Below are 26,363 nucleotides of genomic sequence, written 5' to 3'. Positions count from 1 at the left end.
TATGAGAAAATGTCACCTTCATGCATTAGAAACACGATCGAGAGAAAGTCTGGAATGACCGTTTCGTGTCAAACGCCAGTTACGGTTTTGGGTGGGGAAACATATAATTGTAACGGTTGGAAGTCTGGAATTTAGAATATTTCAAACATCTAGCTGCATGTGTTCTTATTTGTTTAAGTATTTATTATACCGTTGTAACTGTATGGATATGAATGTTTTATGAAAAGTTAACTTGGTTATAATACATACCGTGTAACACAATACGTACACCTACACAATAACACGCCCCTTGATCACAGTGTACCATCAGGACCGGTTTTCTTGTCAGCGGTTAGGTGTCCGTATCAGTTTACGATACAAGGCCAAATTCAAGTCCCGTGAAATTACAATTACGGAAACAATTATTACTTAAACATAAGATCGTGACAGGGAATAATCTTACATTGTCTGATTTATTTTGTCTGAATAAACGTTGAATACGGTGTTTACGTCATGTCATTATAACCAGACTAACACTAATGTAAGTCCGTTGGCCTTCTGATACTGAAGTGTTTTTATGAGTTACCAATAATACATGCAACCAATAATACTTCCAGAGTTACCTCCCCTCATTAAGCACTGTGAAGCTTGTTTTAATGCCTAACCACATATTTAAAGCTTAGTCTGTGGTCAAACTACCTAACTGCTCTTTTTGGCTGCTTACAAACGTTATTGGTCATGTGATAAAACAGATCTGGAGTTTGTTTCCATTTCATACTTTGTGGAACTTACCGCATTTGTTCAGCTTGCTAGAAGCTCTCTAAAAGGAGAAAATCGCCGTAATTACGGAATCTATTTATAAATTAGTTTAAACAGTATTTATTTATATTCAATACAAGTGTACATATACATTGCAAATTGTACATTGGTGAGGGATCTAGAAATAAGCTTAAGCTTATTCATTAATTGATAACGGGTTTTACGTCCGCTATTACGGCCGCGCATCCTTCAGATTACGGAAATTTTATGTACACACATTTTATGTTGCGCACTCAAACAATATTTTCAACAGGACTCCAATATTATACAGGAATGCATCGTTTTTTATTCGAATCCTGTAAGATATTTCAAACATTTCATTTTTCATCGCTATATTTAAGTAATTCTGCCAGTCTAAAGTCCAAACAGAAACAAAAATATAATCATTGCACATTCACAGTAATGGCGCATACCCGTACCGGACAATGTTTTCGTTAGAAAGGTTATATATAACCAAACAACCTTACCAAATAAAATAGAAAGTACTTATATGATATTGGTGCAGTAATATGAAGACCTTGGTGATGTCACTATAATGAAGTGTAATTTTGACGTCACGAATTCGTGTAAATATATCAAAAAAAGATTGATCAATGTTACTTGTGTAGCGGAACTGGACTGGGTCGATCATCGGCGACCAGGTAGCTCAATTAGTAAAACATCCGGCTAGTGCTCGGAGGTCCCGTGTTCGATCCCCGGTCTGGTCGTGCATTTTCCACTCCTGCTACACTTGCAGCAATTTATTTACTTAATAATCTAAAAGTCTAGTTGCATACATGTATAAATGGCAATCTAGGATACGAGTTCATTCACGCTCTCCTACCATTAAAATGACCCTTGGACTGGAAGCTTGACCGGGGGAATAAGGAATCCTTGCGACGTCAGTGTATAAAAATAACTCATTTAATTCAAATTTGTGACGGAGCCGACAACGAGGCTAAAACAACGTATAAACAGTGCACATATAAACTACCGTGACACACGACCGTTGTTTACATATCGAACATATTAGCAAAATATTCTGGTAATAAATGATCAATAGATACAAACATACAACCAAAAACTTAATTTTGAAATATAGCAATATGCTTACAACAAAACATCAATAAAATTCAGATCGGTGGAAAAGGCTAACCAGCAATCAAACAGCGGACCGGCAAAATCGGAATTCGAGTCTTTTCCTTTTTCTTCTCATGCTAAGTTCCGACGAATCAATTCTTTTCCTAGGGAAATCCTGGAATTTTGCTACTACAATCCCTTTGAAGCTTCTTTTTGGAAGGATCTGCCTACGTTTTGGCAGGGCCGCACTTTCCGCGTCCCGCCTTTTTGTGTTGACCGATAACCCAACCGTCGCATTATGGAACAAATTTGCATAGAACTTGGTCCGTCGGACTCTGTTATTATCTTTGGGAATTACTCGTATATATACACTCAAAATGTAACCATTTGTATATATTTCTTTGGGAGTATGGGGCTTTAATTAATTAAAGGTGAATATCCTCAGGATGGAATACCAGTTGACAGAACACGGAGAATTCGTCCGTGATAAGACATTGAAGTTTTAAAAGTTTTGCTTGTCATTTTATCCATAGCCATCCTACATTAAACTCCTTTTTTTTTAATTTCTTGGTAACAAGAACAGGTCCATTTACAGCGTTGACTTTGGATTGCAGGGAAACTAACTTTACTAGACATACACAAGCACACACGCATTAATAATCCCTACCTGGAAAGTAGAATCATAGGACAATAACAAAGAGGACAGCTCATTTTATATAAGTGTTTTGCGGAAGGCATGTGCAATAAAAAAAATAATCCCCATATTGCATTTTCATATTCTACGTTATGTGGCTAAAACAGAGAAATAAATAACAACCATGGGTCTCTGGGCTCAGGTGCCAATCGTGTACTATCAGTTTGATGTGCAGTGGATACAATGGCAAGTGAAGTTTCTAAACGTCACTGTCTGAGCACGCATGAAAGCCCTCTGTTTCCTGACAGCCAATCAGACGATAGAACGTGTGTCACATACTCTCCACTTTGGAGGCTTGGAAATCGCCTATGTAACTTCGGAATACTCGGACGGTATATGTCTCGTGTAATATAAAAATTCGAGACGTTCGAAAAAATATCCAACATGGCGTGGCCGGCAACTGAAGTTTTATCGAAGATGATTTCATTCTTTATTATTACATTATTTGTCGATAGAATAAGAGGTACAGAATGTTCACATCACCATAATTACATGCTCTAATCGAGATTATTCTTTCTGCATTATTCTTTCAAACTTTATTTTGTAAATAAGAAAAAAAATACGAAGTGTTTACATTTAATAATTCATGTGTAGGATCCTGTAACTCCACTCCAGGGAGATGTGGACATTAGTTTGTCTCGACTGTGAAAGCAGATGAGTTTAACTAAGGTCAAAATATCAATACATGCCAATAATTTATGTTCATAACTGACCAATTGTTAACAGTGGTATTGGACTGGAATAATGCTGTTTGAGAGTATGATTGAAAAGTGTGTCGATGTGTAAAAAAGATATGAGCATAACTTCTTCAGTTAGTTCCTTAATAGTCCAAATATACACATTCACTTCAGCAGTGTCTATTGAAATTACTACTTGAATATTGAACTTCCTAATGTGGTATTTATTGTCGTTATAATTGAAAGTTTTGCATATGTGGAGTAATGGTCAGTTTCTTCTTAAGAACTGTTGACTCGGATCATTCCACTATATACACGTGTAACTAACTAATAGAATGTGATGGACGCAGGCTTAAAGCCTCTCTGTCCATATCCATATAAATTTCGCAAATTATAATGTATAAAATATCAAAAATCACATATTGCATCCTTCAGATTCAGATTCTTTTATTTCCTTATGTTACAAATTGCAAGACACATCAGATTGTAGACATATACAATACCATAGTACATATAGTGTTGACAATCATAACATTATATCAGTCGACTACCCCTAGTTGTGTTTATATTAATATCATTCTACAGAAGAACATATTGTATGGTATATAAATAATAACAGAATGCTATACATTTACTTAAATGATGTCATTAATATATTATTTATGTTTTTATGTATTGATACTTTATCATTCGTTCCATTAACTACTCTATTTTCAATTCAGAACAATTCATAAGAAATTCTTCATTCATATCCTTGTTTTAAGCCCCAGGATAAAAATTATATGAATGTGTATATCATAAATGCATAATAAAGTACATTGTAGTTCAATTTACTATACGTTTCATTGATAATACATGCACAATAAACTAGTTCCATAGGAATCATGGAATGGTAAATTATGCCACTATTTACTTCAATTATATACATATACAATTTTACTTATTGTATCATATTAGCTTAATAAGGATCACTGATGGGTAGCTAGAAAGCACAGTGATATATAATCTCAACCATTTGACCTAGAACTGATTATCCACTAGTTTTTTTTAATTGAACATTTGATTGAGCATTTGTAACATGTATCGGAAGACTATTCCATGTTTCAACCACTATTTATGTGAAACAATATATGTGAATAAGGATATCTATTGACTGTTAATGATAATTAACCCAAACGGAAGTGGGTATTCATTCTTTACCAAAAGATACATGGAATCTTTTAAATTTTCAGATCATAACTCACTTTTGATGTACAGTATTTTTAACATTGTTATGTCTGCATTTTTAGGTTTTGATTATGACTATGTTACATGTGGATCAAGTTTAAAGTTACTGAATAATTATCACAATGTTCGCCTTCATTCCCATGATGTCAAGTACGGCTCTGGAAGTGGACAACAGGTTGGTTGCACTTAATGCATTATATTTATATCATCTGGTATTACTCAAAATATTATAAAATGAAATATGCAAACCTTTTTTATGATTCAAAAGAATATTGCTAGCTTTCCGTACTTACATGTATCATACTTGTCAATATTTCTGGTAGTTTACCCTGTGGTATTGTACATGATTCATTGAGATGACAGGGCAGCTATGCATTTCTCATCAGTACGTACCAAGATATGATCTCTTTGTTTTGTTTTATTGATTCCTTCATGTCTGTGTCATGACTTCCTCATTGTTTATTTGGTTTCGTTTACAGTCAGTCACAGCTGTAGATTCCTCAGATGACCACAACAGTTACTGGCAGGTCCGTGGGAAAACTGGTATCGGATGTACGCGGGGGTAAGTTACTGAGAGGTTCATGTTAAAACTGGTATCATATGTACACGGGGGTAAGTTACCATGTTAAAACTGGTACCATATGTACACGGGGGTAAGTTACTGAAAGGTTCGTGTTAAAACTGGTACCATATGTACACGGGGGTAAGTTACTGAGAGGTTCATGTTAAAACTGGTACCATATGTACGCGGGGGTAAGTTACTGAGAGGTTCATGTTAAAACTGGTATCATATGTACGCGGGGGTAAGTTACTGAGAGGTTCATGTTAAAACTGGTATCCAATGTACGCGGGGGTAAGTTACTGAGAGGTTCATGTTAAAACTGGTATCATATGTACACGGGGGTAAGTTACTGAGAGGTTCATGTTAAAACTGGTACCATATGTACACGGGGGTAAGTTACTGAGAGGTTCATGTTAAAACTGGTACCATATGTACACGGGGGTGAGTTACTGAGAGGTTCATGTTAAAACTGGTACCATATGTACACGTGGGTAAGTTACCATGTTAAAACTGAAATTGGATGTTCTTGCTGTACAGTCATTAAATTATGACTTATTAGTCTCTTACCAGTGAAATCAGGGAGCTAAAGGTTTCTTTTCTGTCTGTCTTGTACATATGTATATGTTTGTAGTATGTATGTAACGTCAAAGTTTGTCAGCACTCTAGCAGCTTCATTCCTTGAGGGATTTTGATCAAACTTCACGTAATGATAAAGGAATTTGCATATCTTTTACTGTGAACTTACATCCTTTATTATGTAACTTAATCCTTTTTTGTGTTACAAAGTAATTTACAGCTATTCAAGTGTGACTTTTCATGATTTAACAAGCTATCCAAGTATGAATTGACATGATTCATTCGAGTGTGACATGTCCATTTAAGATTTAACAAAAATCATTTTGGTGTAACAAGTTTCCATACACTCTGTTTAAACAATGCAAAAGTCAGCTATCTAAATATGCCTGTGTTACAGATAGCCTGTTAAATGTGACTTGTTTATGAATATTACTCTTGTTGTCACAGACAGCCTGTTAAATGTAAATTGTATATGAATACTAATCTATGTCACAGACAGCCTGTTAAATGTGACTTGTTTATGAATATTACTCCTGTGTCACAGACTGCCTGTTAAATGTGACTTGTTTATGAATATTACTCCTGTGTCACAGACAGCCTGTTAAATGTGACTTGTTTATGAATACTAATCTGTGTCACAGACAGCCTGTTAAATGTGAATTGTATATGAATACTAATCTATGTTACAGACTGCCTGTTAAATGTGACTTGTATATAAATACTAATCTGTGTTACAGACTGCCTGTTAAATGTGACTTGTTTATGAGTACTAATCTATGTCACAGACAGCCTGTTAAATGTGACTTGTATATAAATACTAATCTGTGTTACAGACTGCCTGTTAAGTGTGGACAGACCGTGAGGCTGATGCATCTAAATACACGACGTAACTTACACAGTCATCACTTCCAGTCGCCACTGTCACATAACCTTGAAGTGAGTGCCTTTGGAGAAGGTGGCGAGGGAGATGAAGGTAGGACTGGTTTAACATACACTCTAGTGATGACACTGTCTACTGCCACTTCAATATACTGTCCGATAGCACCTCTGCTCTGCCTCCTGCCAGGAATGTTTCAATATATAACCCAGTCACTTAATCCCCAGTGTTTTTCTGTAACATTCTCTTCAGCTTTATCATTGTTTAAGTATGATCTTATTTGCCAAGTGCACATTTTCTTTATATATACTGGTAGGATCTTAAATGAATTCTCAGTTGATGAAAAAAGTCAGAGAAGTTTTATTATCAGGAGCCTTGGCAAGCAAAATCACTGTATTGTATATTGATTATGTGATAAATTAAAATTCCGACCTGTGAAGTATATTTGTACATATGATTTGTGTTTCTGTACATGCAGGAGACAACTGGGTAATTGTATGTCCAGGTCAGCACTGGAGTAGAAAGGAAAAAGTCAGGATCAAGAATGTTGTTACTGAAAAGTAAGTTCTGGAAGAATTTTTTAACTTGCAGACAAAATGATTTGTTTTAGGAATAAGTTAAAATTGATTTTATCTAGAAATATGTAAAAATAGTTACTTCTTTACCTTACAGTCAATGGTTTGTTGACTGCTTTTGAACAATTTTGTATTTCAGACTTAAAGAGATACAGCATTTATAAATATTGTTTCTATTATTAATAGAAATCCTACAAGCATCATGTCCAGTTTTTATGAAAACCTTCTGTTTTTAACATCGTCCGCTGACATCCAGCTATCAAACTTTATAAGTTGATTCATCTTGGGTACAATGTTGCTGTGTAAACTGTAGGTTAAAACATTTGTAGATTTATCTGTTGTAAAACAATGTGAGATGTGCCCATTAGATTTTAGATTTTTTCTGACCTTCAAATGTTCAGTCCTGCATTTAATGGATTTAATTTTATTTCAGTTGGTATTTAAATGTCTTCTGTCAAATTTCTTCTTCAGTTATTTACATGTCGCTGGGGACACCTATGGACGTCCGATTCATGGACAAAGGGAGGTAAGCGGATATCCATCACTATCAGAACTCAACTACTGGCAGGCGAAGGAGGGAATATTTGTCAAACCAACAACAGAGGCTCCTTCTTCTACTGGCCATGATGAATTATAGGGGATGACAGAAAAAATGTTTTATATTAAAAATCAAGGTGTTTGTCTCACATGGACTCCGGAATAAAAACTACTTCTTAGCTTAAACTTCAAGGAAATAAAATGAAAACTTAAGTAATTCACATATTTCCTTCCATTTTTGAAATTTAGAATTAAATGTTAACAAATATATTGATGTTCGATTACGGTTTGACTCAAGGGTAAAAATGCACTTTTATGATTTTCTTTTATTAAGTGCAACATTTAAGAAATTATAAACAAACTACACATCTGCTGTGATAATATATGTAGCCTGTAGTTTTCGTCCTTTTTTGCCCTGAAATGAGAGGATTGATTCCTCAATCAATTTTACCCCAGTAAACGTTTTAACTCTGGTTCATGGCTATTATCCATGATTTCCTACAGTCGAGCATAGTTTGACAATAACTTTCAACACTTTCAACATTTATTTATATTTGATGCACATTTGTCTTGTGATGAGGTAATCAATTTAACAAATTAATTTTACGATAACCTGTTTAAACTATTTCTGAACATAACAAGATACTTAAATTGATATCAACTTGTTTATGATCGATCAATATTCAGTCATGAATCATTTGAGAAATACAAAATGTGTAGTTGATCCATCATAGATTTTGAAGCAACATTTAACTATACATGTACATCACTCATTTTGTAATATAGAACATCAATGGAAAAAGCTTGAAGAGATATATTTTCCCTGTAGAATTTACTGGAATATATGTGTATATCTGAGTATGAAATACATGCACATGCATAGATGTTTTGTGTCCATATGGTGTTGAAGAAATTGTTGTACTGTACAAATGTAATTCATTAAGTTTGGAATTTGGTTTCTTTGAGATGTATCTGATAATAATTTGTTCATTACACATTTTGTAATATTGTAAAAATAACAAAAAGTAGTAAAATCCAACAATTTATGAATTTGACGTAGAAACTACAATAGACTGACAGATTCGCAGAAGAAACTGCTATAGACGGATGTGTCCTCAAACAAAAGGAAGTATGGTAATCCTTGTCTGACTCGAAGTTCATAACCAGAAACACAGAACTAATAATTCAGAGGTCTTTAATTTTAGATAAATTACAATTATGGTGTTGTCGACAAGTTCTTGCTTGATAAAAACAAATATGCTCAGAGAATTCTGATCAGCTATTGACCTCTATTGTGTTTATTGCACAACTTGGTTGATTATGATTTTTTTTCCATGTTTATTGTCCTTGGAATGAAAGCCATTTGTTTTTCCAACTATGTCCTGTAGCTATATGTCGGATGTTACTCTAAACAGTACACATCATGGTCCAGTGATATGTATGTTTCTCTTTGTCCCAGACTGTATGGCCAAGTCTTGTATGGTACAAATATTGTTCAGAAGAAAATATATTTTGCAATTTACATTATTGGAGAGAAAGGAGAGTGTATAGTCATGCCAGTATGATGTTCACACTTTGTATCATTTGAAACAATCCTACTTTTGTTGGATTACTTAATTGAATAGTGATGCCTATGGTATATAAATATGTGTTTATTTTATGTAAAGGGGGGTAGCTCTTGTGTGCTTTACACATATTCTTCACTTTAGGAATTTGTTACAGAAGGGAGTATCTTAAGAGATTTGATTAATTGTATGAATTTACTTTTGATTTGAAATGTAACACACATTAGCCTGTGGACTTTTTATGATGTGTGCACAGCTGTACACACATCATAAATTATTTACATGAAGTCTCTTACACAAACTTACGGTTGAGTTAGTGACTGAGTGTGTGGTTGGGAGACATATGTTATGAGAGGGAAATACTATTTGGTAAAAACATTCAACATATATCATGTCTTTTATCATAGATGAACTTTTTGTACAATAAGTTATATTTATCTTGAATAAATATGGCAAAAATCACCTTTAGATTGTGTTATTTTTTAGTGAAATAGTATACATTTTGAATAACAAAGAAGTCCTGCAACGTTATGTTTTGCAGGTAGCAATTTGGAAAAAAATAGCTATCAGTTTGTAAAATTGAATGACCTTGACCCATTTTCAAGGTCACAGTGGGGAAATGTTTAATTTCCAAGAGAGTCGGAACATTGATAATGGTATTCCGTTGACCTGTCGAATGGAGGGGTATCGAGTTTGGCATTCAGAGTCAATCAACTTTGAAAACTATAGCAACACATTCCAATAGGTATTCTCTTGATTGGTTACAGAATTATAATCTTTTCTGAGGAATATAATATTTGAAAGTTTGAACTTAACAGAAACAAGATGAGTAGTGTGTGAGTGACCTTCACATACATTTGATACACTATATACTTTATTCTACAGTCAACAAGAGTCATGACCAAAGATCTATGGCACATTAAATTTTGCAGTGATCCAGAGCTAACTTTTAGACATTTTTAGCCCACCATCATCAGATGGTGGGCTATTCAAATCGCCCTGCGTCCGTGGTCCGTCGTCCCTCCGTCCCTCCGTCCCTCCGTAAACAATTCTTGTTATCGCTAATCCTCAGAAAGTACTGAAGGGATCTTTCTCAAATTTCATATGTAGGTTCCCCTTGGTGCCTAGTTATGCATATTGCATTTTGAGACCAATCGGAAAACAACATGGCCGACAGGCAGCCATCTTGGATTTTGACAATTGAAGTTTGTTATCGCTATTTCTCAGAAAGTACTGAAGGGATCTTTCTCAAATTTCATATGTAGGTTCCCCTCCGTGCCTAGTTTTGCATATTGGGACCAATCCAAAAACAACATGGTCGACAGACAGCCATTATCGCTAAATCTTAAATTTTATATATAGGTTCCCCTTGTTTGAAAAGTACTAGCTATAGAGGGCTGTTTCTGAATTTACACAGATTAGTAAGACTTAGAGGAAGGGAAAAGTAGAGAAAAGATCAATCTGACATGGAACATATGAAGATCATTCAATGGTGGGCGCCAAGATCCCTCTGGTTAGACTTGTTTCATAAATAACATGAAAAAGAAAACGAAACTTCCAAGCTATATTACTTCTGTGGGGAAAATAAACATGATCTCCAAATATGTGACGTCATTTTAATATCATAGGGCTCTTGTGAGTCCATGCATTGTATGACATTGTCAGTATTCAGTGAATAACCCTACAATCTTCACATAAAGCTTTCTATTACTTCGTTTTAGGATATTTGAAACATATAAAACAAACTTTTGTCATTACATTGTTCGTTGGTAACAAAGTAATTGTATCTACGTTAGATTTGTCTGCTGTGTTAGCGGAGCAGAAATTTTAGAGAAAAAAAAAATTGTTTGAGTGGTGTTATGTCAACTTAACAGACAATTAGATATTGGTTATCCAGATGAAGTCAAAATTAAACAAGTGCACTACTATGTCACTTGAGTGCATAGATAATATAAAATTTATATCTGTAGAATCCATCCGTAATAGAAGCAACCTTCTCACAAATGTTTTTCATTAACTCGAATATACTGTGACACTCAAATTTCTTTACTCTCTTTAACTCGAATATACTGTGACACTCAAATTTCTTTACTCTATTTAATTTGAGTATACTGCAGTACTTGTATTTTCTCTGCTCTCTTTAACTCGAATATTCTGTGATACTCAAATTTCTCTACTCTCTTTAATTCAAATATACTGTGATACTCAAATGTCTTTACTCTCTTTAATTCAAATATTCTGTGATACTCAAATTTCTCTATTCTCTTTAATTCAAATATACTGTGACACTCAAGTTCCTCTAATCTCTTTAACTCCAATATATTGTGATACCCGAATTTCTCTACTCCCTTGAACTGGAATATACTGTGATAACTTGTATTTCTCTAATCTCTTTAACTCGAATTTACTGTGATAGCTTGTATTTCTCTAATCTCTTTAACTTGAATTTACTGTGATAGCTTGTATTACTTTACTCTCTTTATCTCCAATATACTGTGATACTCAAATTCCTTTACTCTCATACTGCAACTCGATCTCGTAACTCGAATCTGACCCTTCCTGTGTCTCGCCACTGTAGTTTCTCGATGTCCCTTTCTCAAATTATCTTTCTCGTAAACTGCATTTCTTGATATACTCTGAAGTCGACTAATTATTGTCTCCATGTGCTATATATACATGTAGGTGAATATTACTGCCTGTTAACTATATTACTATACACCGCACCTGAATGAATTTACACTTTTAACTGTGAATGGGATTGAATTACTAGATAATAGTACTAGTGTATACGTACATATATTGTATACAATTGTCATCATGCGTAAATAAATTGTCAGTGATTTTCTTCGTGTAATACATAGACCCCTGTTTCATACAGAATTTTAAGTTTATCTTCAAGTTTCTTAGCTAATATTCCCCTTTAAAATCCAATAATGATTTCTTATGGAATAATTTAAAGTTAAGAAATTTTCGATGAAATCATGCCAAAAATAATATTTTACATTTACCGTTTTATTAGATATTAATTGTATTACTTGTACAGATGAAGATGATGTTGTCTAGTTTATGGACAAAGGGTAAGGTTATTTTATTCTACTTTTAAATGACTCGTAAAACTAAAAAAAAATCACATGATAAATTTAAATTTGCATATTCATTTTAGAGAGAGAGAGAGAGAGAGACTATATTGTGTGATTAATTGCAATTAATCAGCTTGATGACTAATATGTTACGTTAGTTTACACATGGATATAGAAATTATAGAATACCAATCTAAAGGTGTACGCACATCAGGATATTTATAACTGAAATATTGTTTCATATATTACATATAAGCTAGAACACATAATACAGGTTATACCTGGAGATGTAAAGAATTTGTGGTAACATGCTGGACACTTTGGTACACTTAGTTCATTTCTTTTTAATCTATTTTTAATCTATTTATTTATTTTGAACTTATAACACAAAGCTATATCAAACATCTAATTCTTGAGAAATCCTTTTTTAGATACGCACATTGTATATCAATAAAACATTCGAATTAAAACGCGTGTAGATCTATTTATTTATTATTTTATGTTTGTAATTTTTTCCTCGAGTTATTATCCCATGTGGTGCCCCTAGTAACATTCTGGTCGTGACGTCACAATACTGACAGCCATCTTGCTTGTCTAATGTGAGTTGTGGAAATACTACAATCCACATATTTTCCTGTTGTCTCGCTGAAAGAGCGAGTTCAAAACAACTACTGCGATCAATGTGTAGAAATATACTGGTAAGTATTTAATTCTTTTTATTTTCAGTCTATTATATGTTAAATTTCGAACAGACAAACCAGGTCAATAAGGTGTAGGCCTAATATTGGAGTTATGACAAATATTCAGATACATGTTGAAAGATTGAACTGCGATTGTGCAACCGTATGTGAATTTGAGTGGTATTTCGGGAAAAATACGAGCGAAATGTCTATAGAATTATGTTCATGGCTCGACCGAGTCTCTGACACTGTCTAGTTTGTCTTTTTCTCTGCACGGCAGAAGGCCAGACGTTCGAAGGCATGCTAGCCTAGGCTCAAAATGTATTTTCAGAAATCGTAATAATGTCCATAAGAGTGTGGTGCCATAAAGTCATATATGTGTATATCATCATACACATGGTTGATATAGGTACGCAAGGTGACAGAAGGTAAGTATAATGGCCGAACATGATGACGGCTTCTGTCGTGTAAGGTCACATGTACTGCCGGACCCATGCCAATACACCGACCTTGTCATGTGCCTTCTGGCAATACCTGTCTGTTAGAAAGACTGTTATTTTACACTGACCCCGGTATAAACATATTATAACACACCGTCAGCGTTTTTAAACTTGATTGCTAACATTTTTAATCTAATCTTCTGCCCCCACTTTAAACCTGATTAATGTACATCCATGCTTGACAGGAACTTTAATAGATTCAGTGTATACTGTACATGTATAGTATCATAAAAGCCACAACCAATGTTCAGTCAACTGTACAGTTAAACAACACAAGCAAGTGTTTTTAAATTGTACATGTCCTTGTCTATAGGATAAGTTTAAAATTCAAGATTTCATTCATATTTACACAACATAAGAAATTTCAACTAGTTAACACTAACTTTGATGTATCTTTTTAACTATTCAATACCATATGGATAGAAAATTAAACACACATATATTGAAACGTTGATCATTTTCAAACATATTTGACCATACAGACATATGTCACTGCACATACACAGGTCAATCTTACCACTCATTTTATACTCTAACTTCAAGGGGCCGTGGTGGCCAAGTGGTTAATGTGTCCCGACACTTCACCACAAGCCCACCTCTTGGCTGAGAGTTTGAAACCCATGTAAGGTAGTTACCCTGTACTGACTATAGGTCGGTGTTTTTTTCCGGGTTCTTCAGCTTTTCTCCACCTCAAGATTAGAAGGGCTTAATAACCAATAATTGTGTATAGTGATATGATGTTTCTCACACATATGTTTTATAACTTTATAAGTAGTTGATCTGTCTCTATGGGCGATTCCAGTACAAATCTATGATATGATATTGTTTATGATGTCAATAGTAAATTAATTGTTATACATGTATATAATACATATGAATATGTGGGAGGGTATATATGTATACAAGTGTTGTATACATATGTATGTACATTTTTATGTATATATGAGTGAACAGGCATACATGTGTGTGTATTGGAGGAAGATATAATTAATATGCCTACATGATGTCTACTTGGTATTTACAATCTGTGAATTTTACAGCTTGCCAGCAATTGTTAATGTATATGTATTTTGATTTACTATAATAATAATGTTATGGTCATTCTCTACACTAAACGTTATATATCACGTTCATTTGTCGGTGTGTGTGTGGTGCGAAAGTGATCAATAATTTTGTTATAATATGTATATTCACATGTCTACGGATGAGCCAAAAGGCTTAAAGTAATAAAGAACTTGAACTTGACCTGCAAAACCTGGCATGTCCTTAACGACCCCTGGCTGTTTAATATGGAGTAAACTAAATACGGTAAACAAAACCAACTTCAGGTTTTCAAACATTTTGTGACCATATTTGTAATGATTGTGTTCACATGACCTGATAAGGTCTTGCATGACACAGGACAACCCTCAAGCTGAAAATAGTTTCCAGTGAGAGTTACTCATGTGATTCAAACATGGCCATGAAATGTTGGAAACCTAGAGTTTGATTATAAAATGAGTGGATTGGTTTGCTTATGTGTGATGACACTATGTGTGTGTATGGTCAGGTATGTTGTAAAATGGTGAATGTGCTGACCTGAGCCCCAACCCCATTTCAATATGATACTACAATGCCTGTATATAACAGTCATAACAGGCTGAATCAATGTGATCAATTCACCAGAAACACAAAATACTGAAAAAAACCATAGCTAGGCAAGCATGATATGTCAATGCTTTGTGTAATTTGTACTGCATATTTTGGTAGTAGTTAAATGGGGTTCGGATCAGGCTCTTTAATAATATTATTCTGTCGTGATAGTTGTTTTTGGACATTCCAGTGTGTAAAGAGAGACAGAAAGACAAAAAAAAACCCCACACATTTCTAGACAAAATGGAAACAACAATAGCATTTGATACAAAAGGTGAAATACCGTACAAGTGGCTATATGTTTATGGATGCAGCCATTTTCCATACAAATTCTTAAGACCAAGGTTATCTTAATTATATATATATGAATGTGGTGTTGTGGTCCTTAAAGTTATGTAGTAACTAGCTTGTAAGATTTGATATCTGTAGAATTACCTAAATACCTAAGCGATATATAGTTGTATTATAAAAAGTCTTTTTAAAAAGATTTTGAAAGAAAATATGCCGGTTTCATGCTAGATTGGCCCTATATTTATCTGAAAATTAAACTGCTGATTTTCATCTCTTGAATACATTGTCTGATCTTCCAAGATTCAAATTAAGACCTTGTGGCACTTATAAGGTAATATTCAAATTCAGCTGGACTATTCTTTACTAGAACTGAATTGATGTTTGCCAGTCTGATATTGATCAGACAGTATATATATAGTGACTAATTAGTGTTCCGAAGATTAGGTAATATATATCAGATATCTGTACAACTTCCTGTTCTATGCTCATAAATATTCAAGGTAGGCTTAGCTTGTGCCAATGACACACATTTACATTAAATATTAATAATCATTGATAGGTAAAGCTATCATGTTTGGATCACAGCTTATGAGGCATAACCTTTAAGTTCAGAGCTCCATTTCTGATGAGGAATTTTTAGGGTAAAAAATTACTTCAAATTTTTTAACCAAATTCCCTAAATTTGTATTTTGCTCCTGAAAATTACCTTCTAGCTTGTTTTATTTACCAATTTCTTCCTAAAACAAAGCAAAAAGTCCCCTTCCCATACCAGTGAATAAAACCCCCTTAACCTCAAGTCTTAGCGGCTGAATATTTCTACATGTGATTGTAAGGTAAATGTTAATGAAGTCTGTAAATTAGAGCACAATTATTGATGATACAGTTCTGTGTTGAAGCTATATGGCTCAGTAAATATTGGGAAAACTGCAGCCGTGAATGATAGTACTCATTAACTTCCAAACTGTCCAATCAAGTGAAAAGGAAGTGAGCAGTACTAAATAAATCATACGGATTAAATATTACTGTATACTGAAACAATATGTGTAGCTAAAATCAAACCAGTGTCATGCCTTCCTAAGGAATGTGTTATATTTGTCACTGTGTGGGATTATCTTTTATAACGACAGCCCCATTTAATACAGTAATGTCAATTGCTGCATTAATCTCTATTTTTACACTACTGCTTATATTAATGATAAGAAGTCCATTGACACATGAAATACAAATCTGTAGCATACCTGTACTTTTGACAAGTTTGAATTTCACTGAGCATCAAGATTATTGGAGGTGAAGAATTTATCAAAAGTGTCAAGGCAGAGCAGTTTATGTTGTAATTATGTATTTTGTTTCACATTGAGGTATCCACTATGATGAAGTATAATTATAATAAATGCTATATTAATAAGATGATCTATGATTATTTTTTAGAGAAATTGAGAATATTTTTCAGTGATTTTTGAAATATTTACAGAGAAATTTATGTTATGAAAAACATCTGTTATTTTGTATTTTTTGACATGTTTTGAACTTAACATGGTTAAATGTGTGTTACATACATCACCCTATTTTCTGAGCATGTTATGGACGTGTGTTACGCCACCCATTTTTCTGTTAAGAAGTATCAGGTGGATGTTCATAACACTCCAAACAAACATGCTCTGGGCTGTTTTATCTTTTCTTGTGGATACACAGAAAGATTTAATTAAAGTTTGGAGTTAATCTGTGTCATTTTGGGATTTTCCTATGAATATAGTGCACATTATAACAAATCAAATTCTCACCAAAAAGTTAAACATGGGTAAAAATCGCTAAATATCACATCTAAGTGTTCCCTGATTGATCATCTTTTATTATATATATAAAATAGAAAGAAAAAGTATTAATATGATTTAGAAGTTTGACTTGTTTTATACACATTACTTAATTTTGTCTTAAATATCATCAATCAGGGGTATTTAGGATTTGGGGAATACTACCCATTATGAAATTTAGGGGAAATGAAGGACTGCAGTGTCTTGATGACTTATTCTTTAAATTTTTAACATTTTACAGCTATTATTTGCTATAATTCTTACATATTTCATGAAAATTTGAGGGATTTCCCCCGTTTTATGGGATTTATTCTTGATGAGGAATTTGTTTTTATTCAAAGGGGAAAACACTATCAGTGGGGAATACTACCTAATTTCGGTAGTAAAATCTGTCTAGATTAACCTGTCAATTTGTGTTAATAAAAAAGTGAAAAATCCATTAAACCTGGGTAAGTATATAACTGCAGTATTGAGACTGTTACAGCTCAGTGTAAGAGTCATGTTATGATTCACAACTGACTTGTTCACTGCCAGAGAAAATCTATTGAAAATGCCAATCATAGCATAAATGTGTATTCCATCGTGATATATCCCACTTCACAGAATTTAAGCAGGTCTATAACTCAATCTGTTTAGGAGGCTTTATTGGATTGTAAAGTTTCTTTTCTGAATGAGAGACTGAAGCTATATGAGTTTATTTATAAGGTATATATTCTGGGTTTTAATTTCCAACAGACTGCTGTTATTTACCATCGAAAGATACTGATGTGCCATACTTATGTTTTTCCTAATCAGAAATCCTATATAAATTTAAACATGATTGGTACCTATGCCTATGGGATTAATTCAGATTTCAGATTTTATTGATCACTCAGACACACATGTGTGTTACAAGAATAGAGTCCATCATATGTAGGTATGTGGGATACCAAGATTCTACACCTCTACCCGAGGGTTAAGAATTTGGGGACAGAACCGAGGCTTGCTGAGGTTCTGATCCCAAATTCCACATCCAAGGGTATATAATTTCCCTATCCCTAACATATGATGGCTATTTTTTTCACGTCTTTTTCGTGAAATGCATGGGAAAATCAATCCCAACATGGCGAAACCATATAGAAACTTTGTATTTTTTCTCAGTGACCGACAATAAGACAAATTACATATTTGGAAAGATAATAAGAAAGTATGTACCATGAAAATAAACTGACTGACAAAGTGTTAAGATAGCAACAAATATAAATTAATGTTTGTCAGAGGCGATCAGCTTTCTGGAAACTGCGGACTGATGTTTGACATAGCATCATATTCCTCCGCCTATGCCTGCTTGCACAACAAAAAATATCTAGTCCTCTGCCATGAAAAATGACCGAATTTATAGGTCAATGATTGTAATTAATAATTTGTTCAAATGACACATGTATAGAAAAAATGATACAATGCATTTGTGAACAGGGTGTTCCACATGGGACAAATGTATCTTACATATGCAAAGGTGTGAGAAAAATCGGGGCACACATGATCAGTTTCTAAAGTTTTTACTATTAATTAAATGTTGAAAGACTTTTGTAATCATCTTTTACCGACCCATAAACAGGATCATTTTGAATTTCCTCCCTGGGTATTTTGGAAATTGCCACTTTTCACAAGATGGAGAAACTTGGTTGCATTCAATTTCATAGTCTAACCCGGATCCAACTTCTTTTCACACATCTATTTAGAAATGAGTGTTGAGATTTCAACATTAACGATTGGATATAATCAGTTGTGTCAACCAACCAATTTTCTATTATTAATCGATAAACCTACCATTGAATAATCCTTTAAACTTTTTTTCCTTTTTACCCCCAGATTAAATATAGGTGTCTATTTTCTCTGTAGGGATTGAATAGGTGTTTATTTTCTCTGTAGGGATTGAATAGGTGTTTATTTTCTCTGTAGGGATTGAATAGGTGTTTATTTTCTCTGTAGGGATTGAATAGGTGTTTATTTTCTCTGTAGGGATTGAATAGGTGTTTATTTTCTCTGTAGGGATTGAATAGGTGTTTATTTTCTCTGTAGGGATTGAATAGGTGTTTATTTTCTCTGTAGGGATTGAATAGGTGTTTATTTTCTCTCTAGGGATTGAATAGGTGTTTATTTTCTCTGTAGGGATTGAATAGGTGTTTATTTTCTCTGTAGGGATTAAATATAGGTGTCTATTTTCTCTGTAGGGATTGAATAGGTGTTTATTTTCTCTCTAGGGATTGAATAGGTGTCTATTTTCTCTGTAGCAGAGTTCGCCATCATTTTGACACTAGATAAGAGGTATGGTGCAGTGTCAATGACCTATAAAGCTGTTTAGTATATTTGTGTGTGACATTCTTGTTTACAACAGTCAGATGAGCTGTTATATAGGGATGGGGTTTACTCCTAGCAACACACTGGGGTCATTCAAGGACAGTGCCTGCAAGTCCAGAATGGAGCCATGCTACAATGAGGGCTATCCTTAGTGCTATTTTACTCAAATGTCATGTCCCACTCATCAACGAAGGGGCTGGACTGTCCATGGAGTGAGATGGATTTTAACAAAACTGGGATATATAACAATCAAAACAATTGTGTTTACATGTTCACTATCATAGGCTGAGATTGGATTACATTCCTGGCTTTTCTCTTCAAAGATTATGGAAATATTCATCTTGGCCAAACATGCAAAAATACAGCATAATAACTGCATTTTGGGAATTTAGAGCTAGAGAATGTATCGAACATGAATAAACAATCATCTTATTCTAGATTTTTATGCCCGTCTTAAAAATTTTCATAACTGAAATTACAATTCTTGATGTAATATAGTTTTATGACTTTCAAAATAACTGTTTCACCACTACTTATGATAAGAATCTTGATTACATATGAAATAGCTGTAAAATATGTATTTCAAATGCAGTCAGGTTGTTTTGAACTTTAACTTTACATTAAAATACATATATATTATATTTCCCATAAGACACCAGGAAAACCCCCGTTTTATCCTGAAGAGGTTCGTTGCATACAAGGAAAGGTGTGTAGACCTGTATCATATATTGGCTGCTAGGGTTCAATTAGACTCTATCAGTCTGCTGGTAATAGCCCTATACATACACACATTGCTGTACTGTCTGCTGCGTTGTTTGGGAAATTCCAGAATATCTCCCTGGAATAGACATAGTATGTAATGTAAGACGATTACATAATCACTAACTCTGGAATCCACCAGCTGTTTATTTTTGCAATACTTGTATTATCCTGATACCTGTTGGGACACATGCTGGAAAACCAGGATAGATGACTTGGGCCAAACAGATTATATTGACAAAGTATATGTTTCTGAATTGGCAAAAATACTGTAATATGGAAAGCATTCCTGTCGTTAACTTATAACGGGATCTTGAGGTGACCAATAAAAACACAATATTAGTTGTAGATTTGTGATAACTATATGCCATCACTTGCTGGAAAATTGCCATTGATTATGTTCAGTAATATAAAGTCCTTTGAGATTACTTACGCAAAGTAGTTACATGATATTTTGTTCAGATTGATAGAATGTTATGGCTATTCTTGAGGTTCTATTGTTGATAACTCACCAATGTTAGCTGAAGAAAATTTATACTGACATGCTATATGTGTACAGAGATCTACTGAGATACACAGGGGAGCTTTGAAAGACAGCTAGAGGACAAACAGTGTGTTTTTGTGGAGTCTAGTACAAGCTTCTTCCAATACACAAGCTGGGAATGACATTGCACGTGTGATGTAAACAGCAGTCTCCAGTACAGTGAAAACAGGAAACTGTCTACCTTTTTACACTTTAACAAGGAAGAGATAATACAATGGCCATGGGTAGCAAACTATTCAACATTTCACTAAACTGTTAAAAGGTCATAATGATACACAGTTATGTGTAAATTTTTTTGTATTTCTGAAGTAAGACATACTGGTATCGTACATGGTATATGTAGCTCTGATGAATAACCGATACATTGTATATATGTAGATAAAAAGGTTACCGCCTTGGGAATGTGAGATTGTATGAAAATCATCTTGCTCATCCATAGTTTCTGTGCATGCTCTCAAGAGTTATTTTGTAACCAAAAGATTTACTTGCCCACAAGTTACCTCCCTTGATTTCCCTATTATGACATGTTCTTCTTAATTATTGCAGCATAAATTTAATTACGGTAATTAAAAAAAAGGACTTCTTTTATTCACAAATTAATTTGAAAAAAAAGACTTACTAGATTTAAATTAAGAAACTTTCTGAGGAAGCTGCAAGTCATTCACAGATACAGATATAAAGAAACAATGGCTGATGTGTGTAGTTGGAAAGATGCCTGATGCGTACATTTATGTACCGTTCTTGTGTCCTTAAGCTTTTTGTAACGTTGTTGTTGTTGTGTAGTCGGTGAAGAGGATGTTGATATATGTCAAAAGCGGTAATTAAGACCTACAGGCAGTTCTGATTGTGTATTGTATTGTCTTGATGTCAGATCAATTATGTAACATAGAGAATCCTGCAGTTCTTTGATACCTCATCTGATTTCACTGGAGGAAGGTCAAGTAAGTGTTATTAGAACTATGAAGGGGAGTCTAGGTACTGACTGTTTACTGATAATGCCAGTATTTCTGTAATGCAGTATCATTTTCATGGGAAAGGAAAACCTGATTCTTGTCCAGCATATTTTGTCTGAACAGAAAGAAAGGTATATAGTAGTTGATATTTTGCCCAGTATACACAGTATAAAATATGTAAGGGTAAGAGAGAACCGATATGTCATAATGTTTTCCAATATGTACAAAGTAACATTATACAAGAGACATATGGGAGCTATAATGAAACCTACAGTAGAAATAATGAAGGACATTTATAATCAGGTGGGACTTATTTTTACCTGTTAATAAAGCCTATGTTTAAAGTAATCACCTGTATACAATACATGTCCTAAAGTTTAGCTGTTTAACACCTGCAAAACAGGTATTATGTAATCGTACACATTGATTAGATAGATGATATAAGTGACATTGCTTAGATGATAGATGATATAAGTGACATTGATTAGATGATAGATGATATAATTGACATTGATTAGATGATATAATTGACATTGATTAGATGATAGATGATATAATTGACATTGATTACTAGCTAGAGAATATAGATCCTCCTGTCTGGTACTAGCAAAGGTGATCATTTGGATCAAACTTGACCACTTTCAAAATAAAAAAAGGAAGTTTGAAAAGGGTGCCAAGGTGAAGGTCGCTGTTTCTATTAATAGAAAAGCTGAGTGAGTTGATTATTTAATGCATTTTAATCAAATATAACTTCATATATTAGTCAAGTATTAAAATACTTTTAATAATTTGGCTGCAGGACTTATTACAGAATATTTCAGTGTGTCTGCTTGGCACATGACGGGATCTGTATCACTTAATTGCTACGACTTAGTTCATATTCATCCAACATTGCTTTCTACGCTGTACTGCATTTTGTCATTGGTCAGAGTTAAAGGTCAAATGTTATATCTCACTGCTTGATTCTTGATTGAAAAACGAAAAGCTTTTAAAAGTATATAAACAAGATACCTCTTAAGGCCCTGGACAGATCAATTTTACCTCGCCTGGCCCGAAGGTGCATCATCAGTTGTCCGTTTGTTATCAACTTTTCATTCAAACGACTTCTCAAGAGTCATGAGGCCCAGATACCTGATATTTGGCTTGTAACATGCTGGGGTAAAGCGCTACCAGGTTTGTTCAAATGAATAACTTTGACCTTCATTCAAGGACACAAGAATCTTAATTTGTTTAAAACAATTAAACTCTAAAGGCTTATAGTGATGACATTTGGCCATTGATATGCTTGGATGATGCCTACCAGCCCCATGTGTTGATATTCAAATATTAGGACCTTTAAATGTATTTTTGAAGGTTGTTGATGTCAAAGATGTTTAAAATCTTTTAACAACTTCTTTTTTACCAAATGACCAAGGTATGTTCCATAGAATATGTTTGTTGCCAGCTGCATTCATACAATATATGTGTACAATTGTAATTATGTCATCAATGTTTGTTATTCTTTATACAGTATACCTGGAAATATAACCCACAACTTTACAAAATAAACTCAATAATGTTGACTGATAAATGTTTCACATTAAACTGACTTCTTGGATTATTGCTAGATGTGCAATACATGCTCATTGGGCCTCTTGTATTTGTGAGGATGGTACATGGTTGAATCTGGTATACCGGTGGTATATATATATGATATGAACTAAGGGATTGTTTTTAGCAGTTTGTCATTCCAAAGTGAATCTGCTTTGTCGGCCACTGCCTACTATCATAGATGGAATGGATGAGCTGTCTGTTCACAATGTCAATGGGTTAACATGCAAGATGCTCACGTATGCTTCATGTGTAGAATTGGCAGTTATATAATGTGCATTTGACATTTACGAAAGGCTTGGGGAGGATGGATCCTTATTGTTCATTAGACATAAACAAATATATGTAGATGGCAAACACACATTCGTCATTTGAAAATCAAGGTTAATGTCAGTACGATGGTCGGAGGAGTCCTGGAAGTGACAAAGTGTCTTGTTAATTGGTAATTTTGTCAGTTTTACCACATGTACACTTGTATGGGGTGTAATTATGTAATTACTTGGCAGTTAGTCAGATTTGTTGTAGAGGATTAATTATTCCAAACAATATTACAAGACTTCCAGTTGAGTGATATATACATAATATGATAATGTTATCTGTACCATAATATATAATACATGTATATATATATATAATGAGTCGTTGATATGAAAAAAAATGTCATCTGTACCACAATATGTATAGAGGATATATCTAACAGTGTCTTCTGTAATACCTATATATTTCACAAGTGTGGCTAATAATTATTATTTTGATGTTTCTTATGGGTGTGCAGCCAGAGTGAAAAATATCAAAATATTTGCCACACAAAAATGTTTTGTTAGATATTCTGTTAATTACATTTTTATAGCAAAATATACCAGGTCAGCTTTTAATTTTCCCCATTGTCATTTGTAGGCAGTGTTCTGAGTGGACAAAATAAAAAAAAAGTGATATTTTTCGGAATAGGCAGTGTTCTGAGTAGACAAAATAAAAAAAGTGATATTTTTCAGAAAAAGCGATTTTTTCACTAGTGAAAAATATTGCTTTTATAGAACGAATAATTTTTGATATTTCACCAATGAAAATGTAATGAAATGGGCCATTAATATGAAAAAAATATAATCTGTTTCATAATACATTATGGGTCATTAATATGAACAAAATCTAATCTGTACCATAATATATGTCAGGGGTTAATCTAGGATTTGGAGAATACTTTTTTTTTTGCATTATTTGTAAAGATGATATTTTATTTTGGATTATTTGCATTTGTCCATTATTTATTAAATTGTTAGAGGATGTTTAAATTTCTTAAATTATTTAAATATTACATGAAAGTGAGGAATTTATCATGTGAATCACCAAAATGTCTCATGCTGAAGGTTTCACATTAGTTCATTGTAAAACCACTTGGAATATTTTGAATATGATCCAAATGAAGTTGTTAAATCTGCTTTAATGCTATGGTGGTTTCTATGGGTTCACATGGGAGCCTTGCCAACAGAATCTAGATTTCCTAATTATATAATTGTACAATTGTCGAGGAGTATAGTTTTATGGTCAAGGATAACACCACACAACATTGAACTTTGACAGATATGAATTTAGATGCATTGTAATGGTGTTTAGTATAACCATGATAAAATTCATAAACATTTATAGGATAGGGCCTCGTGGAGCAAAAACAAGGATTTTAATCCATACATCTCAATTGATTATGTTTAGATTTATTAATTACAATTCAGTTCCAATGTCTGTATTGAAAATATCCATTATATATAATCATCAGAATTTTTTATTTTGCAGAATGTTTTTTTTTTTTTCAGAGTTAGTAATAGCTGACACTCATTAAAATAGATGCTATGCAAGCTAAAAAATGTTTCTGAAAATGGTATAATGATAATAAAGAAATTATAATAAAGAAATTATAATAAAGAAAGTATATGATATGGCTCTACAGCGAAGACATAGGATATATGGGAGTGGAAACGTGTATAATTCTTTGTTTTTAGGATGTGAAATTTAGGAACTACACTTAAACCATGTTGCTACTTATATAGCACTTTTATATTGTGTGTTACCAACCGTTTTTGTAGAGAGAAATGATTCTGGATAAAGAACTGAGCTTATATTAAAACCTTTATTAAAATATCAAGTTCTATTTTGATTAAAGTTATATTTGTAAGGTAACATTGGTCCACATTGAATTTATAAATTATTAAAATTATATGTCAAAACACCATAATTCTTCTATCTGGAATACCTGATTATCCCATGTTAGTACTAATTGATTGATCACAGGTCAGGAATCGTCGGTCTTTTCCAGGGTAGAGAAAGGCAGCTGAAACAGACTATAACATCAGGGATTTCCTGCTATAGAAACAGAGTTTGTTGAAATGACCCATTCTCCTGAAAAAATCTTGTGAAAATCCCAAATTTGCTACTAAAATATTCCAAATTTTACAAAGACCTAGATACTAGGCAATTTTGAAAAATAAAATACTGCTACAGATAACAAAATGAAATCAAAAATAATATAAAGGCAATATTCATCAAAAGAAAAAAACTAAAATTTGAATGAATTTAACTATTTTTTGTTTTTACCAATGTCACATTTTGTCACATAGAAAATCCCAATTCAATGGACCCATGACCCAGTTGAAACTTGAAGCTCAATCATAGTAACTAACATTGCTATGTGGAGATGGAAACTGAACTTGGTAAACTTTTACTGTGTCAGCCCTGTATACTATATAACCCCACTACATAGGTGAAATATTATCAGTGATGTTTTGTCATGGCTATTTATGGAAATCGTGATGTTGCCCAATGTAGGATTTACATAAGTCCACATTTCATTGTTGGGACATGTACAAGGTCTGTGCTACGATTTACATGTGTACACTGAGGAAATCCTTCCATCATCTTGAGGATGTAGAACCAGCTGGCATTGATCATGAGTGGTATATATCAATTACTTATATGGAGTATTCCAGTCTATGTATATATACCGTACAGCTATTTACACCAACCATATATATCATACAGCTATTT

General features: G+C 33.5%; 2 protein-coding genes across 2 annotated transcripts in view; both read left to right on the top strand.

Moving 5' to 3' along the window:
• The first annotated feature begins 2,884 nt into the window (after positions 1 to 2,884).
• Positions 2,885 to 9,609, top strand: LOC117316108 (stromal cell-derived factor 2-like). The gene is made up of 6 exons (XM_033870600.1): positions 2,885 to 3,014; positions 4,518 to 4,630; positions 4,935 to 5,017; positions 6,427 to 6,566; positions 6,949 to 7,030; positions 7,517 to 9,609. The coding sequence occupies exons 1-6, from the start codon at positions 2,936 to 2,938 to the stop codon at positions 7,680 to 7,682; spliced, it is 663 nt and encodes a 220-aa protein (XP_033726491.1). The 5' UTR covers positions 2,885 to 2,935; the 3' UTR covers positions 7,683 to 9,609.
• A 3,188-nt stretch (positions 9,610 to 12,797) lies between these two features.
• Positions 12,798 to 26,363, top strand: part of LOC117316107 (protein tyrosine phosphatase type IVA 2-like) — a gene marked incomplete at its 3' end in the record, with an annotated part of 37,775 nt that continues 24,209 nt past the window's right edge. Inside the window, 1 exon segment of the mRNA XM_033870599.1 lies at positions 12,798 to 12,925.

This window comes from Pecten maximus, chromosome 18 (assembly GCF_902652985.1).
Source record: "Pecten maximus chromosome 18, xPecMax1.1, whole genome shotgun sequence".
In the NCBI taxonomy this organism is placed as follows: Eukaryota; Metazoa; Mollusca; class Bivalvia; order Pectinida; family Pectinidae; genus Pecten; species Pecten maximus.
Note: the sequence above shows the minus strand (reverse complement) of the source record. Positions and strands in the feature narration are given on the sequence as shown.